Below are 21,186 nucleotides of genomic sequence, written 5' to 3'. Positions count from 1 at the left end.
GAGAACAGTAACCTCCTGTCAAGGTTGTTTCCCCATATCACAGTCACAGTCACTGACGAGGGGTCACTGTCTTTTAATAGGCACTGACCTTTAATGTACAGTATATTTGTAAAAATTGTCAGTTTGGCATAGACCTCCAGCAGGAGTCCAGTTGACACAAACACATGATCCTTACAGGTTATGAACTATTTTGCACATAGATGATTTTGCTTGCTATTTGCTTTTATTTCTGAACATCCTTATCTTCCTTTTCACGCTTTTCTTTGACTGGCCTTGTTACACGGTCATAAGAAGGTGGACAAACTGCTGTTGATGCAGTTATATCGGTTTTCTCTGTAAATGAGTTTTCATTTAACTTGTCAATAAGGATTTCATCTTTCATACCCTGACCAGTCCCTCCTTCGGTTTTGTTTTTGTTGTAGATAAAGGAAGCTTGTTTTACTGTTCGTTTTAAAAGGTGACGTCTATAAGCCCGTTGAATAATGACAGCAGATACCTCCTCCTGTTTTCGTTTTAACGTGGTTGTAATTGGTTCGTAGGAAGCTTTTGAAGGATTAGATGCCATAAACCGATCTTCCATCTGTATTCTGAGGGCGTCCATCTCCCCACTTTCCCCCAAAACACGCTTTGTGAAAGCAAACAAGATGTCAAGGCAGTGAATTCTGTCCCCGCTTACCATGGGCAGATCCATTGCAATAAGCTGGACTTTGTTTGGTTTGGGTAGATGAAGAGGAGGCTCAAGTGCTGCTGCAAAATCAGACAATTTCTCAAATTCCATGAATTGTGTTGCATCGGGATCAAACTTCTCCCAGACTTCATAGAACATCTCAAAGTCATCCTCACTCAAGGGCTCAGCACTTTCTTCAGTGGCAACACTGAAGTTCTCCAAAATCACAGCAATGTACATGTTCACCACTACCAGAAATGATATGATAATGTAGCTGACAAAGAAGAAAATCCCAACGGAAGGGTTGCCGCAGTCGCCTTTCACGGAGCTCCCCGGATGAGCTTTGTTGGGGTCACAGTCTGGCTCCCCACTGTTAAGAATTGGGGCTAGCAAACCATCCCAGCCAGCAGATGTGGTAATTTGAAATAGGCAGATCATGCTGTTGCCAAACGTTTCAAAGTTGAACATGTCATCAATCCCAGCTTCCCTCTTAACATAGGCAAAGTTGGACATGCCAAATATCGCATAGATAAACATGACCAGGAACAGCAGCAGACCAATGTTGAACAAAGCAGGAAGAGACATCATCAAAGCAAAAAGCAGAGTGCGGATTCCTTTAGCGCCTTTAATGAGACGCAGGATTCGACCGATTCTGGAGTCGGATGAGACTCTGAATAGTGTGGGGGACACAAAATACTTTTCAATCATCTCAGCTAAAAACATACCTAAAACAGAAAAAAATAAAACCAAGATACATTACCACTTAATCTCCATATCATAGTAGAAATTTAGAAAAATAGTTTTAAAATTGGTGGTTCTACGTAGCAATTAAAGCAATTCTGTAGGTTCCACTTGTATAATTTCTGTTATACCAGTTATACTTAATATTTGCAGGTGCAATATATTTTGAGTGATTATAACAGTTTTGATGGTTGGATTGGGTAAATTATTAGATAAAATGAAAAGTTACATGACTTAGTTGTAAACCTTGCAATGGCAAAAGCCAACCATATAGCTGTATTTGAGTAAAAGTTCACCTTATATTCATTTTACCCTCTTTTTAGTTTAATAAACAAGACTTACCTACTATTGAGAGAATGACAACTACAAAATCAAAAATGTTCCAGCCTAGAGTGAAATAGTAATGGCGAAGTGAAATTAATTTCAGGACACATTCTCCAGTGAAAAGGACAATGAACACCAGGTTTATCCAGTATAAAATATTTTCCATTTCTTTACTCTGGTCATCAGTTTCTACCATCATGGTAACCATGTTAAGACAAATAAGAATCATGATGCTGATGTCAAATACTTGCTGCGTCACAAAATCAAAAACCATGCCTTGGAATTTGTTCTGAGAAGAAAAGAAAAAAAGAAACTTCCAATACAAACTGTAATTGTTTTTCTTTTCCTGTTAGAAGAAAGTAGAAAAATACATGCAGTAAGGGCTATGAGACTTCAATAAAAATGTAAATAGTGATCTTAAGAAGAGTAGTCAAATTAAAGTGAATACAACAGCTTAGTTCAGCCTCCTTTGTTTGTATATTCATACATAAAATGGTTGCAAGGGAAAAATAATTTTTTTAACTGTGTTTTCATTTTCCATTTTTGCTGACTGATACACTAGTTAATGATAATTTTCATATGGGCATATTTCTGCTCTCTATATATCAGTAAAAACTGAGCTGTTTCTAAATAGCTATTGGTCTGCTGTATAGAAATAATTTTACCCCTGGTCTTGGTATAGGTTTTTGTGGTTTTTTGGATCCCAGCTTTTTCATTGCATTGTAGTATTTCTTCTGCTCTTCTGTCATAAATATGTCTTGACCTCCAAAGTAAAAACATGAAATCAAAACTGGTTATAATCACATTTATATGCAGTGTTGAAAAAACTCTTAGAGAGAAATGTGATTTATTTATTTATTTCATGAAAATCAAGAAGACTGAATTGGGAAAAATCTCTTAGCTATCAAATGCAGCTGTCTGTAATCTAAGCATTTAGTCGAGAAGTTGTCTGGACATCCAGTACTGCATCTCACAAAAAACAGTAATGCAGCATTTTTCTACAGTTATTTTCCTTGAACCCCAAGAAATCCTTTTCAGTACCTCTTTTATAGGAAGAGATACAGTAAACAGCATCTGAGATAAGCTGAAATAGTCTGGGCTGCTCAGTACTGTCACTTCTGAACTGTGATTTTAGTGAAAAAAAGGAAGCAAAGTCAGGTTTTCAGTACATGAATGAGTTAGTGCTTTAGGTATCTCTAGTTTAGCAATCACAACATTAGCATTGGGACTCAAAGTCTTCAAGGTTTTTGAGAAGATGGATTATCAGACTTTGGAGAAACTGAGCTGAAGATTGAAGCACTCTTGATACTGTTAACAGCAAAATGATCTCTTTTAAGTCTTTTATCTTGATTAGCTTCTATGTTCAATGAAGTTCTGATTAGCAAAAGCCAGAACTGGCCTTTGGGGTCTGACAGTGAAGATACAGAGAGAATTATGGGTCTTTCATGGCAACCTAACCAAAATCCACTGCCCATAGTAACTTTCTTGTAGAGGCAGCTTGAATGAAAACCCATCAGACTCTACATACCTCTTGAAGTAAATTTTTCCTGGATAAAAGATACTTGCAGACATCTAATTCCAGGAATGTCTATGAACACATAGGACTGGATGCAGCCCTTTTGTGGGTGAGTGTTTGGGAAGCTTGAAGACATGGGAATGCATGCACCGTACACTGGACAGGCTCCCTAACCATATACCTCTAGGCCTCTAGCATGTACAGCTTCCAAAAATCTTACTTAGCATCTCTCATTAGTAACATAAACCCAAAGAAAGTGAAGTCCAGTAAAGTAAAACTAAACTAGTAATTCATAGCTGCTTTTGTCCTTTAGCTTTCATTACCTTATCTATTTACAGAAAATAATTTTAAAGATGAGCATCTGATACCAGTGAGATTATTTACATCTGCACTATGAAACAATAAAAAAAGGCCCTGAGATAGTTACAAACCACTCCTGTTCTGTATAGTTTCAGATCGTTCAGTGCCACAAAATAGAACTTGAATTCTTGGGATCATTAAAAGAGCATCTGTAGTAGTGTGATGAAATAATGCTTTATTTTTCATAACCAAGTAGCTATTTTTTTTGTGCTGATAGAATAATTACAAATCAAGAAGAAAAAAAATCAAGAAATTATGAGTGCTTTAATGCAGAGGCCTAAATCAGGGGTTTGATCATGTAAGGAGATTTCATGAAGTTTAGGCATGGAAAAGCAGATGACTTGAGGAAGACTAAACTGGACATTGAAAACAGAAGGGTCTGTCCCTTTCACTACAAGTAAATTCTTTTCTGATTAGCAAAAGCCAGAACTGGCCTTTGGGGTCTGACAGTGAAGATACAGAGAGAATTATGGGTCTTTCATGGCAACCTAACCAAAATCCACTGCCCATAGTAACTTTCTTGTAGAGGCAGCTTGAATGAAAACCCATCAGACTCTACATACCTCTTGAAGTAAATTTTTCCTGGATAAAAGATACTTGCAGACATCTAATTCCAGGAATGTCTATGAACACATAGGACTGGATGCAGCCCTTTTGTGGGTGAGTGTTTGGGAAGCTTGAAGACATGGGAATGCATGCACCGTACACTGGACAGGCTCCCTAACCATATACCTCTAGGCCTCTAGCATGTACAGCTTCCAAAAATCTTACTTAGCATCTCTCATTAGTAACATAAACCCAAAGAAAGTGAAGTCCAGTAAAGTAAAACTAAACTAGTAATTCATAGCTGCTTTTGTCCTTTAGCTTTCATTACCTTATCTATTTACAGAAAATAATTTTAAAGATGAGCATCTGATACCAGTGAGATTATTTACATCTGCACTATGAAACAATAAAAAAAGGCCCTGAGATAGTTACAAACCACTCCTGTTCTGTATAGTTTCAGATCGTTCAGTGCCACAAAATAGAACTTGAATTCTTGGGATCATTAAAAGAGCATCTGTAGTAGTGTGATGAAATAATGCTTTATTTTTCATAACCAAGTAGCTATTTTTTTTGTGCTGATAGAATAATTACAAATCAAGAAGAAAAAAAATCAAGAAATTATGAGTGCTTTAATGCAGAGGCCTAAATCAGGGGTTTGATCATGTAAGGAGATTTCATGAAGTTTAGGCATGGAAAAGCAGATGACTTGAGGAAGACTAAACTGGACATTGAAAACAGAAGGGTCTGTCCCTTTCACTACAATGTAAATTCTTACGATGTTAATGCATACTACATCTTGGTAAGATTTTATATCCTAATATACTTCAGCTTTTTCAATTTTGAACAAACCATGGGTGTACATCCCATATATCATGCACCTGCAAAAAAAGCAATATTTTAGAATATATTTAGAAGATAGATGAACAATACTTATCTTCTTTTTTTGCTGATTGAAGTTATCAATAATGACACCAATGAACAGGTTCAGGGTGAAAAAAGACCCAAAAATGATAAAGATGACAAAATACAAATACATGTACAGGTTGTCTTCATACTTAGGTTGCTGTAATACCTAAGAAAAAAGATGTGAAATATAATTCCTAAGATGTCATGTGCAAATTTCAAGTGAACAAGCGGCAACCTTAGGCAAAATGTCCTCAATGTTTTGTGTTTGGAAAATACTCCTGTCACTTATATCAATGTATTTTGTCCATTCCATCTGTTACTGACAGCATCTGGCAGTTTGCATTCAGTTTTCCACAATTCGTTACAGCAGAATCTCATGTTAGTTAATTTAATTTTGTTTCATTCTATTGTATGGATATTAATTGCTTTTGGAAGATATATAAATACACACTTGTTGATAGACAGACCTCAAGAAAAGAAGATAATTTAAAATATTTGCATACTTACCTCTCTTGAGTCAATAGCTGCATACATAATATCCATCCAGCCTTTAAATGTAGCCTGTAAATAGTACACACCTGTTTAAGCATAGAGCTTGAAGACAATTCATATAATTATTTCCAGCAACTGAGTACAGCACCAGGAATAATTAGCATAACATGAGATTTCTAGATAATTTTGTCTCTTGGCTTTCTTCACAGCTGCTCATCGGATACACTGCTGTGTATCCCCCTATTTTGTCTCTATATGAACATTTTAAGCAGTAAGTATAATTAACATTTCTAATTAATTATCACAAATGATAGAATGCAGTATCATTTTAGTGGACTAAATGTTCTTCAAATCATGTTAACTGCAAAGGCTATGTAGAGTTGAGAAATAGCCCTATCTAACTGAGTTGCCACCAAGGAAGACTGATGTGTAGTCCCTCCCTCTCAAATCAGTCAGAAAGGTGGCAACCAAAGGGAACCAAAAATTCGATCAGCTCAGAAAAGGTATTTTCCTATCAATCAGAATTTTGATTTTTCTCTACTTTGAAAGACTTTACCTGATTTAGTAATTCTATTTTCACTTTAAATATATTGTATTGTGTTTTAGAGAGGCTAGATCCCTCAGATATGTTCTGAGATAAACTGGTAAGAGGAGGATGTGTTTTATGTGCATCGAAGATTTAATATGCCTCATAGGTGGCAGCACTTAGTGAACTTTTATAGCTATTTCCTCTACCCAAAATCTGTAAATTTTTATATTTCACAGTGAGGTGTAGCTTGCTTCATGTGAGTGTTCAAAACAGAAAGTAATTTTCTCTGTTGCAGCAATTAGTTCTCTTTGACTAGGCAATATCTCCAAGTAGAAATCACTCAGTTTTTAATCCGGATGTGCCCAGAATAAAACAAAGAAGTGAGATAGTTCTCTGTCATTTAATCCCTGTTATAATTTTGCTAAACAAGGCTGCAGATCATTGGTTCCTTCATATTCCTTGCCATAGAGACCAGTCACAGAAACAAGTCAGGAGTGGAACACTTTTCATCCATGGTTATTGCTGTATCTCCATCATCTTGAGGTTTCATTTCTAGTGGAGGTTTCAAAAAGGCTTTGCTTATGCAGCATACAAAGAAGCTGGCATCATCCTGAAGTGAACTTAAAATGAGAAGGAATTATTTTCTTAAAGGAAAAGAGGTCCCTTATGCTTTTGAAACAGTGGAATACTAAAAAGAGCATGATTATCCTGAGATGCAAATCCAGTATGCAACAACTTTCACATCTTGGGGCCAACACAGAAAATACGAAGTTCAGGCAACTTACAGTATGATGGTGAAATCAAAGTGTAGTATCAGAGGACCAATAAATCAACAATAAATCTGAAACAAGTAGAAGTCTCAGCTGAAGAATTTAAAGTCCTTGTGGAATATTTGGACGGCAAGGGATTAGGAGAGGTAGGATCAGCTTTATTTATCTAATTCCTAATATATGTTTAATCTGTTCTCAAAGACTTTTAATGATGGACACTCCACAACCTCATAAAAAATATTTATTCCGGCACTTGTCTTTATTGTTTCCTAATATAGAAATCCTTCTGTTGCCATTTAAGACTGTCACTTGTCATAATCGTTACATATCTGGAGAACAGAGTACTAATCATCCTCTGTGCAGCACCTTTTACTTATTTGCAAACTGATTGTTGCTGCCTTTCCTCTTTAGGCTGTGATCACTGTTCCTTCAGTCTTTCCATGTAGATGTTTTCCAGAACTCTGATCATTCTCATTATTTTCCTCTGAGCTCTCTTCCACTAGTTCATCTCTTGAAATGGTAACCAAAACTTGACTCAGTATTTCAGCTGAGGTCTTACAAGGTCTAAATAGGGCAGGATGATTGCTTCACGTCTTACAGGCACTACTTTTGTTTCTGTCTTGGTACATTATTTGCATTTTTTGGAATGTCATAACTTAGATTGAAATCAGCACTTCAACCTGAAACACTAAATACAAATAATGGGCATACTTTTACATCAGAAAGATGATGCAAATGATGGAGTGGCTCTTCTGCAAAGTGTGTGCTGTTACCTCAGATTCAGACACATGATGATCCTTGCATATCATTCTCCAGGCAAAGTGGAATTAGTGTTTTTTGTAAATTTATTGGTGTAGCCTAGACCAACTAGAGTGAATGGAAAAAATTAGACTAATTTTAAAATATTAAACTTCACCGTCATCAGTAAAGTACTCCATTATAAACAGGCAGTACCTTTCAGCTAGTGCTAGGAAAAAGATCTGAAGAACTGAGCTGTTATATGCTTATCATTATTATTATTATTATTATTATTATTATTATTAAAAAGGCAGCTTGAAAAGAGTGTGGGGGTGGAAAAATACAAATATAACATATTACTATCTTGCAGTTCAAAATATCTAAATAAAAATGTGCATTTTCCACAATGTCTTTCACAAAACCATGAGATATTACCATTATTGAAGAAATTACAAAAAAAACAATCCCAAAACCTAATTAAAATTAAGTAATTTTAATAATAAAATATGCTCCCTCATGATATTATTTATTTTATTCTAAATCCCTCCTGATAATCAGTAGGAATCAGTGAATATAATCATCATTATGCAAAACCATTTACACTAGTTGAGAACTTAGCTGTGAGAAAACGGATTCTTAATTCCCAAAGCAGAAGCATCAGATCAGTAGGAGAACTTGTGATTTTTAAATATGTTGCCTGAACAATAGCAAATAATGGAACTGGAGGTTCAGTTCAAGGCATCACATTTAGTGAAAGAGTGTTATTTCTTCTGCATTGAGTAGAAGCTTAGGCCTGCTTATGTTAGGCTTAAATTTATCTGCGACACATTTTCTTTAACAGAAATAAGGTATTATTTGGGCATTTGTGCATACTGAAAAGAAAATAACACAGAAATATGACTAAGAGATCAAATTCTTAGTTTCCTTTTTGTATATTCAAATATAAAAATATATTGTATATTCTCAGTGACACTAAATCAGGAGTAATTCATCGATTTCAAAGATTACAGCAGTGTAACTGAAATCAGCATCTGTTCCAAATGTTTTTTTTCCCCAAGGAAATTTGAAAGACATATATTCAAATGCAGATTCAAATGTAGTTAGAAAAAACAACAAAACAAAAATCCCCCAATCTACTTTACTATTGTTAAAAGTACGTAGACTTTTTTCCCTGATGAATAATTTCTAATGAATTTATAAGTAACACTGGAGTTTCACCACTCCATTTCTTTACCAGAAATAACTGCCAGGAAGATTCACATTCCCTTTTGGAGATACAATAGCATCTTGTTTTTAAAATACTAATCTGCTGGAACTTTGAAGCTATCCTAATCTTATAGCCTGAGAATTCAGCTTCTGATTTTTTTATCCTACACTTAACAAGATGTATTTTCTTACTTGTATTAGTAACAGCAGAATAATATAACATTGTGCTTTAAGACGCACTGGTTTGCCACATTTTATCCTGGTAAGCAGGATATATGCTTACCAGCAGGATAAAAGCAGGCCTCCAGGAGATCTACTTACCAAAGAATCCAAACACTAGGTTCAAGTTAAAAAGGCATAAGGCCATAAAATTATCAGGGCAGATGCCACGTCTCTTTGTGTACACCAACCTCTTCCTCTTCACTCATTGATGCATGAAAATTGTGAAAGGAATTTCTCCAGCAGATCTGTCTCTGCTTTGACGCTTTTCTTTAGGGACAGAGAAATACTCAAACAAGTTCAGACCAAGAAATGAAAAAAAGAAGTTTGCAGATCCACATAGACCAACATGAGCTATGCTGGATCATAGAAGAAAAAAATTCTTATAGAGAGAATGTGTACTTTTATGACCGATGGCATGAATATTTACACTCCAAATTATGTAAGAATTTTGGAAAATAGTCTCTGATCAACAAAGTCTATAAAACTTGGTTATATCAATGGCACATATTGTTAGCCTGTATTTTTTGGGCAGAAAGAATAATAACATTGATATCAATACTAAAGCTTTTCCACACACACCTCTCCCCCAAAAGAAAAAAAATACAATATGCAAACCAAAAATTAGTTTATGTGCTTTTCTTAGGTCCCTCATTCCAGAAATTCATTCCCCATCACCACCAAGGAAACTCAAGAAAGAGCTTCTCAGAGAGTTCTTTTTGCCTAAAAAAGCCACTGCCACATATTTCCAATCTATTTTTTGAGCCTAGAATATTTTTTCTGAAATTATCCCAATTCTTTTGAGTATTTCTGTGCGAAATATCTATGTTTGTTTTATATATTACTCTTAAAAAAGAGGGTATTTTTCTGTGATGAACAGACCCATATACTACCAGAAAAGGCTTTTCATGATTCAAAACAAAAATTGTTCATGGGACTCACTTATGTCTTTCCCAGAATAATAAGGTCCTCAGTGCCAGGGTCTGGAGTTCTTTTGGCTTGTTTTCATTTGGATTTTTTTGGCATGAAAATGGTACTACTTCCAGTAGTATTCACTCCAGATAGAAAACCTCAGTGATGCAGAAAATAAAGATTTATGTTGTATTACCTATAACCCAGAAAAACTGAAGGGATTTACAGTATTCTTCTTTGATTGGCTCAAAGGGCATGAGTCAGAGGGTAGAATGGAGAATAGAAATAATACTGGATTGTAAAAGGCAGCTTTCTGTAGTTAGTTTCTAGCTTCCTGAAAAAGGGACCTTGTATCTATAATTCATGCATTGATACTTATCACTGAGTTTGTCATTAGAAAAATGACACTGACCTCTATGGGGTTATTTTCTCAGATCCATCACAACCTAAACAAAAGTCTGTGCCTGAAGTTGTTAAGGTGGAGAACCAAATGACTTCAGTAGACTTTTCAACTAATCATTAAGATGTTAAAAAAAGGCCATTAATGTTCACACTGGGTGCACAGAAAGCATATCTGCTTGCAACCACGATTTTTGATTCTGATTTTTCAGGCTTAATACCTTATTTTGGGCCAAATACTCAAGTTTCAATAGCTTTATCTTTGTTTCTGACATAGTAATGGATACCTCTAATTAATTCTTAGTATTTACTCATCTTTACTATTACTACAAGCTGATTAGGAAGGGTAGGGAAATCTAGGGTTGTGACATACCTATTCACTTCTCATGTTTCTTCTGAACACGATGGCTTTAGAATCCTGTTCTAGATTCTCATCAGAAGTACTTTATATATCAAATAGAAAATCACCTTATAAATATCTTCTTTGATTGAGAAAGTGATGTAAGATCTCAAACATTTATGAATTGTGGCCTTTCTTGTGTTCTTGAAGGTGAAAAAACCATAGATTCTGCATATTTTAAAGCATTAGCTGAAAATCAAGCTGATACTTTGCTTTCTCTGCCCTAGGGCTTTTATCATTGCATAACTGCAAAACCACTACTAGCGGCTTACTTACCAAACCCTAAAAGATGCAGGGCCAAGTGTCTGTTTTGTGGAATGACAGAAGTGCCCCATTTTTTTCTGGTATGTGAAACAAAAAATATTTTCATGCTTTTACAAGCATTTTAGTAATACAGAAAAAATAAGTGGTATTGTCACTGACATTCTACTCACACAAAAAAAATCCACCCATTAGGCAAGCCTTTGATAGCGGTGCAAAATCTTTATATTGTAGATACTGCAAAAACATCTGGTTTGTCCTCCCATGAGAGCTAGGTCCCTCTGTGGTAGGTCTAGATTAATTTTTTCTTTGGAAGCATGGGAACAATTGGCAAATTTCTCCCAATTTGCCTCCCAGAACAATCCACGAATTTAAGAATCTAAGTCTTCATGTAAGAAATATTTGTTGCTTTTCAATGAAGAGAAGATGGAATAAGCTATGCATAGCCAGGACACTGAAATATATACGACTGCAAGTAGCTGAGGGGTGGTGATTGAGGCCACAAAACCAGGAAAAAATGTACCTGGTGTTATCCCTGTCCCAGAATAGACTAGAATACTACTGGAAGAAGAGTTGCAAACCACTTGGAAAGAGTTGTGTTGACGTCTTGTTTCTCCTGAACATGTGTAACAAAGCATTCTGCTGCCCCGACCCCAAGGGGGATTCTAGGCCAATGGATTTCAAAAATAAGACAGAGAAAAGAAATATTTAAAGTCTTTGTATTACAATCCAATTTTGTTATCGAAATAACATAATATTTTCTGCATATATTTTCTTCCTTCTTTTCTTCCCTCAGTTTTTGCTAAATAAACGCCACTAGGTGCTTATGCACAGAAACAGCAGGGAAAATATTTCGTAGATTGTAGTATCTAATCATATTTTTCTTTTCCTATTTCTCTTCCAAATGAGAAATTGCTTCTTAGATCACATAAGTCTGCACTGATGGCAGACACATCACTGAGATGGGATTTCCTACCTGGAATTCTTCTCTGTGACTCAGTCACACCAATGCAGATTTTTGTTTTTCAGCAACAGTAAAACTTAAAGTATTCAGATAGCTGAATACCATTCCTAGGTACTTCTAGAAACTTTTAAAGTTAGAAGGGGTTGGAGGACTAAGGGAGCTATAAATAGGAAGAATAGCACTTGTTCTGTCAGACGTCCTAAAAATTCTTTATTCATCTTAGTAGGCTCTACTTGCTGCTTACTATGAAAAAAGTAATCAATTATCAATGCAGCGGTGTTACTAAGTCACAGATAAAAATCATCAGGTAAATATGTTTTCTGTCTTTGTTGCTAGAATTGCTTTGCACTATGACGTATAAACAGTAAGAGGTATATAAAGAGTGAGCACTTACTACTTGAAGTAAAGAAAGATACCCAAATCCTACATTATCAAAGTTTACTTTCACGTTTTTCCATCGGGCACTTTGATTGTTTTTTATGAGTTCCTCGCACTGACTAAAATTGTTGATTTGGTCGACTTCAAACCTTTCATCAGTTGTGGTGTTAACACAGTAGTAGAACTTCCCAGCAAACAGATTTACTCCCATGATGCTGAAAATTAGCCAGAATATAAGACAAACGAGAAGCACGTTCATGATGGATGGAATTGCTCCTAAAAGGGCATTCACAACCACCTAGTACACAAATACAGGGGGAAAAAAGAAAAGAGTGTAAGAATATTTACAGCAATAAAGGTTTGTATACTGTTTTACCAATGCTTAATAAATGCTTGTTCGGAAACTAATACTATAAATGTTAAAGCAGTACATTAATAACTGTAGCATTGCACTGTTCTTTTAAATACTTAACATTAGAACATGTGACGAAAGGAAAATAAGTGAAAAAATAAAAATAATTAAAAGAAAAACAAAAGAGAAGACCTGGTGGTAGTTAGATGAAGCCTGACACTCATGTGTTCTATATAAAAAAGACAAACGTGTTAAATATAAATACAGACATACTAAAATTCTGAAAATGCATCAAATTATAGCTTAAAAATGTTTAAAGAAAAATGGCGGCCTGTAGATTTGATCAACATAGCTTTGAAATTTATGCTGAAAACACAAATGCCATGAATCTAGAAACTAAGCTCTACATTAAAAGGATTATGCAGGAATTAAATACATATCTTTATTGCCTTATTGTTCCATGCAAGATTATAACAAAGATTAATTTCTTTGTATAGAAAAGCAAGACAGTTTTGCAATATGTGTCTACTTGAATCAACAAAATTTATTTCAAGCTCCAGTCTTATTGTTTCATGTATTGAGTTTAAGTCAGTAATACCCTTCATTTATCTAAAGAAGGACGTATCTCAAGGACATATTTAGGGGGTTTGATTTTGAATTTTAAATTACTTTTGGCCAGTTGTTGTCTCAGCCCCTTGCAGGCAAGATGTCAATAATTACTTATGTAGATAAAAAGTCTATTTTTCTGATATATACAGTAACTAATCACATGTGTCTGTCAGATCTATCAAAACTTCTGTGGTATTTGTTTGGTTAATAGCTGAGCAATCATTCCTACTTAATTATCCAATACCAGATCTCATTTACAAGTTATATTTTATTTTAAATTTTACTTTTTTTCTCTCTAAAACTTTTAGGACCTTGTTGGAAAGTAAAATAAAATATATAGTAGGGCTCTGATTCTCAGTAATCCAATTCCTGCAGCAAAACAGGAAAGGATTGGCATGGATACTTGGGGTGTATTAAAGTGTCTTAGTCCATCTTTGTTCCCTGCTTTCTGCAACATAGAGGGATCTTCCCCACTACGAACATAAGTCTGAGCAAGCTCAGAACTGCTCAGTCTTACTACCTGTATTTCACAGCCTCTTGAAGGCCTTTGGAAGTGGAGTGTTGTGGTTGTGTTACTCGTCACCCAGCACCCTTCTCCTCCCAAATGTTATGGCCAGGAAATAGGACCTGTTTAGAAATCTTAGGTAGAAATGTTATTTTCAGGGCATATTTTCTTCTCATTTTAAGGGCCTCCTCCATTGCCAGACAGTAGAAATGGGACCTTTCTGTAACTGAGAATTATCCCCATCTTTTATAAAACCATGAATTTTTTAAAATTTAGCTTTTCTTGGCAGCATCTATTTTTGGTGATAACTTTAAAGGAAGCATGCTTGCTTCTTGAGGCTTCTATTATAGAAAATGTGAAGTATCTACGTGATGTATGCATAAGCTAGCCATTTAAAAAAAAATTTTAAAGGCTAACAAGGTCCCAGTAATATTCTGAACATAAGAAATCATTTTCAAAGGAGTGAGGGAAATGTTTTTTTACTGTCCTGTGGGGAGAAGAAATCTGTTGCTACTTAGCTTGGTGGAACTGAGAACAACATAAAAATTAGGAATGCAATGATTCTGGAATTTATTCCAAGTCTGACCTGATCTATGACACTGTATTATGCTATTGCTACTTTGAAATTCTAGGCCAGCTAGTGCTTGTCTTATCTTTTTTTTTTTTCCTTCACCCATAAAAATGTTCTGGATGCGTTATACTGATTGAATTCCTCTGTTTAATCTTGGTGAAAAACCTGAAAATAAAGATGTCAAGAAAGAAAGATGGGGATTTAGTCCTGCAACTTAAACAAATTAAGGTTACCTGTGCTCACACGAAGAATGGTTTTGTATGAATTGAGCGCCTGTAGCAGTTACCTTTTTAACAACCCTGAGATCCGTTGGACCACAGCACAGATCCAGAACAGGCAGCAGAATACTAACAGCTACAGTAATTGTTACAACAATTATGAATAGATAATAGTTGTAGAAAGAAAGATTTCTACAAAATGCCATCAGTGTGTCTCGCATCTTCAGATGAACAGGTAATGTAGTCTCGCCACTGAGACTGCCAAAAGATCAGCCACATCTTCTTGAATAAGAAGTGAACAGCTTCCAGCAACTGTTCCAACAACGGTTCCAACAACTTATTTCATATAGGTCACTGAAAACCCATCAAATGGTAACAATTTTTGGTCACTACTGACCTGGCCTGGATGCGAACTGGTGACCTAGAGATGAAAGGCTCTGTATCCTATTACCAACCCCTTGAGCTATCCAGTCCCCCTGGAAGGTTTTTTAAGAAAAGAAGAAAAGAAAATTAAAACTTTTAGAAGTTGTTTTCTGTTTGCGTTTTGTTTTTGTTTGATTTTTGACTTCTTTTTCCCCACCAGTGTTGAGCCTTCACCCTATCATATTTATAATGTAAAACTGCATTTTTACATGCTGGTCAGATGCTCGGCTGACTGTAAAGTCCACCTTAAGAAGAAGTCTTTAATTTCTTCAACATGTACAGTTGGAGGCAATTGCTTTATCAGTGTTTTTTCCGTTTACTTTTTTGGTATTTGCTTTGGGAATAGCTGAGGTATATCAGGACAACCAGGACATTAGCTTACACAATATATATCCAAGATAACACCCATACATACACACATGACACCTACGCACATAAGTTACAGCAAATGGACAGAAAAAAGTGAGAACCTATTGAAAAATGAACTGAATGCAGAAAAGAGATCAATTAGCATTTCTTAATGAGTTAAAAATTTAGCAAATAAAAATTGTCAATCTCATCTTATTGAAAAGAGTCTGTAGTGGGTTAAAAGAATGTTGGCAACTACAGCTCTTATTTTTGCTCATTCTTCAAATCTAGATCAGATGTATGTGATTCTAAATGTATTTTTTATTTTAAAAGTGGCTTTTCTTTTGCGCCTGTTTTCTGTTCTTCCTTAATACAGAATATAATGCAAATAAATTGGAAAAAGGTGCTTGCAGACTTGTTTGTTTAAATTACCTATGCATTTTCTCAAGGCTGGGATGTTGTTGGTCAGGCTGACTCCAGTAAGCAAGCTGCAAAAGCCCAAGCTGATTCTGCTTGTTCACCTTCCTATAGCTTCAGGTAGGTGGAATAGCAATAAGTACAAGTGAGAAGCAAAACCTGACACCTACAAAGACAAATGGGCTCTGGACGATTTTACATCTCAGTTGATATTCATCCAGGAAAAAAAAAACATCGTTGTGGGAAACCATGTCTCCTCTAGAAGAAAGCAGTATTTCATATATACACACACTTTTTTCATGTTTACATTTTCATAACATTTATCTTCCAACATAAGATATATACATAAAAGAATTACTGCAATGCTAATTGTCTGTCTTATCTTCTGGCTGATATGACATTATGTCAATACAAATTAGCAGTCCAGTTGTTTTTTGTTGTTGCTGTTTGTATCTTTTTTTGGACAACTGTCCAAAGAAGACAGCAAAATATAACTGCAAAAAAAAATCAGTTTTGCTACCAGAGGTGTGCATATGTATAGAATGAGGATTGTGCAAAATACCAGCTTATCCCTGCTGTATGAGTAGAATATAAGGAAGCTTTACTAGATTCAGCCTTGCTGTAGGACACATGTCTGAAACACATAGTGAGATATAAATGTATTATAGTTCCTACAGCAAAATAGCTTCAATAGATCCTGGCACCTCAGCAGCCACAGGCTTTCCAGGAATTCCTACATTGGACCTGACTAATGGATATATCAGGGCCTCCTGAAATCTGTAAACAAACCAGGAACAATCTTCAATAGTACTTATCCATTTTTTTCTGTAACATTTGCAGCTTCTGTGAAGACGTTCCAAACTCTGTCCCTGGTGCAAATGAGGAGGAAGTTACTATCTTTGGGATGGAGAGGCAGATTATAGGATTATGTCTGGAATGTTCTTCCTACTTAAAATGACAAAGTAAAGTACTTTATTTGCCTCCAATTTGGAAATTGTCAACTTCATAATTTTAGGCTTAAACAAGAAAAGTTTCCTAAAGATTTAATGTGCCCCATCTCGTATCAGATTCCTTTGAAAGAGTCCATAAAAGGCTACAGAGGTTATTTAACTGTTACCTCATATTTTTTCTGCATGTACATTCTCACGTAAGATTCACATACACAAGCACAGAGAGCCAAATAACTTTTACTTCACCAGGACCTTTATGGATGAAATCAAACCTTATCTTCTATGCATGCTATACGGCCCTAACAAGCATAAGACATGTTCCTCCTGTACTCAATACCTTGATAGCTGGGAAAGCCTGAGAAAGCCTTCAGGAACTCCAAGGGAGAGGAACAAATTGTGGGCATCCATTAAATGTTTAAACGTTTACATACGTCCAAAAAAATTAATAGTTTCTTTAAGTGACTATCTGTATAGTCACACAGTCATAGACTTCAGATGGTGCTTGTTACAAAAAGCCATTCATCTCTCTCTTAGCAGTACAAAGATTGAAGAGCCAGTTGTTCAAAGACAGCAGCATGCAGAGGGAGTTTGACAATAGCATACGTAGCATAAGCCACGTTAGAGCAAAATAGGAAAACTCATTCCTGACTCAAATGAAACACTGACACTGCCTTGGGCAGGATTTGACAGTAAGCTATGAGTATTGCCTTGTCTTGAACAAGTATGAGGTAAGAACATCTGCCATAAGATCATGAATCTCCCCTGCTCAGCTGGCCAAAGTCCAGATGTACACAAAGCTGCCAGGGAGAGCATTTGCACTGAAAGATGAAGAAGGGAGCAAATAGCCATTGGTTTAGATTCTTGGTCCACCACAGAGGTAAGATTGCTGGGATGAGCAGGTAGGTATGGCATGAGCGGACAGGAATGGCGGCTCACGTGACATACATGATCTGAGTTTAGCATGTTCTCATAGTGAAGGACTTTGAGGACATCACACAAGGAAGGCTAGAAGATGCTGAAACCACACTGACTTGACCAGGTGGTGGGTATCAGGTAACAGACAGGTGTATTCTCTCTTAAACTGTGGAGGGGTTGAGGCAAGGGAGGAGAAGACATAAGGAATACAGTAACTTTCCCAGTCAGGGGATCAAAAGAGCATCTGAGGGAGACCATGAAGAAAGCCCATACCTGAATCAAAAAGATTAGCACTATCTGATAGTCCAAGGCAAGGAATCATTGGAACAAACCTCTGTCTTGAGAATTATCATCCCTTGCTCTTTGCATTCATGAATCAACAGCTATAAGAGAACCAGTGCATCAGCTGATTTGTTTGTATTATGGCACCATAAGCATACCACTGGACCTTCACAGGCCAAGCACCAACACAGTGAGATCAGCTGTCCAGCAGCTTGAATTCAGTGTATGGCTCTCCTTCATGTACTTTTAACTGATAGCTTTTCCACTATCACTGGATCCTCTTATCATATGTATACTATGCATTTTCTAGTTTACCCATCATGAAGCATGGGCACATGTTCCTATCAGACAAGTCAGAAATACGTAATAGGAACTTCTCTATACGGAGATAATGGTGTTTTCCAAAGACTGGTGCTTACAAAAATAAACAGATGCTCATAAGGTTACATGCAATCAAAAAATTTGTTATGCAAACCAAATTTAAGAGAGATATGCACCCATTCTGCTCTTTTATGTCCATGTGATAGGAAGGAAGACCCCTGCATCAAAGAAGTAAAAAAAAAAAAAAAAAAGAAACCAAACCCAAGCCCCACAAACCCCTGGATTTTGCTAATTGCACAGCAAACCCAAATCCAAAATATCAATTGCCCTGTTGACAAACCCTTTTGAAAGGTAATTAGAAATGCAAAGGTAGGTAGTATAGAGCAAAAGGTTCCCAAGAATTCTTTAAAGTACCTTCCCCCAAAATACTTGAATGGCTCCTCAGTTCCCAGGGATGAAATTAATCTCATAATCGTATCTATGAAGAATGGGGAAATTGCAGAGTATCTCTTAGTAAACTTTTCACACTTTGGGGATCATCGGTGGCTTCAAATTTATGAGATGGCAGTTTCTGGCATTTCACTACTAAAATTGTATACATAAAGATAATCTGGAACCTTGTAGATATGCAGTGTGATGTAAAACACAGCGCTAGAATTCTAGATGAGAAATACCTTAAGAAACGTGCAATTCCTTCAATTTTCTCATTTGGTTTGTCAGGTAAAAAGAGGAAATGCGTGGACCTGCAGGGTAATCAGTGGTGATAAAGTCTTAATCAACAAACAAAATCAACAGAAAAAAATCTCAGCAAACATACAATTTTCATCAATTATGAGATCATCCACCAGTGCAGTGATGAAGTTTGCTACTATCGAGGTTTGTGCAAAGATTAATAAGGGTGAAGGTGAGCTTAAACATTTAAGTAATTCAGATTAGAATTGTGAAATCCTTAAAATAATTCAGTTGGAAGATGTCCAGTTGATGATAACTATTTGAGTTCATTTTCATCGTGAGAGCATCTTGTGACAGGCAGCACTGATAGCAATGTGCTATCCCTAAGTATAAACAGTCTCTAACAAAATAGGCCTAATTCTTTCTCATAGGCAGAGGTTTTTAACTGGGTAGGAGATGGGTTTGAACTTGTGAAACAGTGAATTATAGCTGTTAAAATCAAGTCAAGATTTCTGCTGATATTTTACTCCAAATATGATGATTTATACATAAGTATACACATGCATGCACAAGAAAACATTTTTTTCCCCTTTTTAAACCTAACATCTACCATCTAAAAATCAAACCTTGTGTAATCCCTTTTCATCCCAAACATTTAGAACAAGTTATAAAGTTGAAGGGACTGGCACTTGAATGGCAAAACAGGGATTTCATCTGAATTTCTACTGTCTTAGAATTCCCCAAAGCCTGAAAATTCAAAGTACTATTTTCTTACTCAGTAAACTCGACACTTGGGAGCAACTTGTTTTCCTAAAATAAAAAAAAAAAAAGAAAAAAAATAATTGAGAAATAATTTCTCAATAATCACTGATTTTTTCAAGGTATAGTATTCATGTAATGTAAACATCTTGTACCAGTAGTGTAGTACACACTCTGTTTGTGTTTACAGTCCCTGCTGGAAAGCAGGGACCATTTTGTTTCTGCAATGTCATGTGAAAGCAGCACCCTCACTCCTGTTGTCCCTTCCCGCATGCGACCTGCGAGTGTTTGTAAGGTGGCAGGGGGCCCAGCGTGACAAAAGTGGTTGGGGCAGTCCCTTTGTTCTGACCAAATAATAATAAAAATGCTGTAATAATGGCTTCCTGTTCTCCCCGGTACTACAAAACAGATGATAAAAACTGCCTTTCTCTCAAGTTAGAGGAGCCACTTCTATAAGCCATAACACAGCAGAGTGTCAGTGGGATTGGAGGAAATGGCTATGGGGCTTAAATTAGGAGAAGCTACATCAGTTGGAAATGTTCCTCTCACAAAGGCAACGGAGGTACCCGACCTGTGGGCCAGCAGACAGACTACAAACACTGCCCAGTGCAGAGGATTAAGACTGATCCTCAGTGGAGGCTTTGGGACCTTTGCTGCAGTTGCTTAGTGTGAGGTTTGGAGGTGCCCATGAAGGAAGATAACTGATGATGCAGTACAGGAAAAATATTCCCACACAAGATACCCTGTCTCGTCTGAGTGTATCCATGGAGTTTGATGGAAGAGGGATGTCATGTATGGATGCCTAAGGATGAAAAGTTCTTTATGTTGAAGGGATGAAGTATATGTACATTCTCACAGCAGTAATGTAGATGAGAACTTTTATTCGAAGATAATAAAGAAAATTTATCACATTTTTCCAACGTTTATATCAGGTAGTAGAACATATCTGACAATGCAACCTAGCAGATGAGGACAGAATGGGGGAGGGAGAAAGGGAGAGGAGGAAGAGAGAGAGAGAAAGAGATTGCGATAATTCTTTTACTTGCCAATACGTACTTTAACAAGACACCTCAAAACTACATATTTTCTCACTGAGTAGCTTGGAAGGGGTCCATTGGGAAGAAGCATGCTGCATATGCTTGATGATCAGCTATGAACTGGCTTTAGAGACAACAGAGGATGAGAATTAAATATTTCTGTGAGAGAAAGTGCAACCTACTTGACATGATCCAAATAATGATTCTAGGGAGGAACTATGGTGAATCTAAAAATGTAGATTCATCCGAGTTATTCAAACCTTCTGATTTTCAATTATTACTCCTCTCTATTTTATCTTAATGGACTTCTTGTGAGAAACTCTTATAACTTTGTCCCACAAACAGAAATCAGGGTGGTGCACCATGTTTGTATGAATGTGTGATCTATAATCCACTAATTATGTTCCACTGTTCCAGTAGTTATGTCACTCTAAAAAAAACCCCAACCCAAACAACAACAAAAAACCAAAATCAAATAC

The 21,186-nt window shown here is 36.2% G+C and overlaps 1 protein-coding gene across 1 annotated transcript in view; it reads right to left on the bottom strand.

The window, feature by feature from the left end:
* Positions 1-223: 223 nt before the first annotated feature.
* The window catches only part of SCN1A (sodium voltage-gated channel alpha subunit 1), a 71,682-nt gene continuing 50,719 nt past the window's right edge, over positions 224-21,186 (bottom strand). The window contains exons 21-26 of the mRNA XM_019470948.1: positions 12,345-12,626; positions 5,568-5,621; positions 5,089-5,226; positions 2,398-2,502; positions 1,751-2,021; positions 224-1,392 (exon numbers count right to left, since the gene is read on the bottom strand). Coding sequence (XP_019326493.1) covers positions 224-1,392; positions 1,751-2,021; positions 2,398-2,502; positions 5,089-5,226; positions 5,568-5,621; positions 12,345-12,626 — 2,019 coding nt within the window. The remainder of the gene's footprint in view (positions 1,393-1,750; positions 2,022-2,397; positions 2,503-5,088; positions 5,227-5,567; positions 5,622-12,344; positions 12,627-21,186) is intronic.

This window comes from Aptenodytes forsteri, unplaced genomic scaffold (genome assembly GCF_000699145.1).
Source record: "Aptenodytes forsteri isolate BGI_AS27 unplaced genomic scaffold, ASM69914v1 Scaffold255, whole genome shotgun sequence".
Lineage (NCBI taxonomy): Eukaryota > Metazoa > Chordata > Aves > Sphenisciformes > Spheniscidae > Aptenodytes > Aptenodytes forsteri.
Note: the sequence above shows the minus strand (reverse complement) of the source record. Positions and strands in the feature narration are given on the sequence as shown.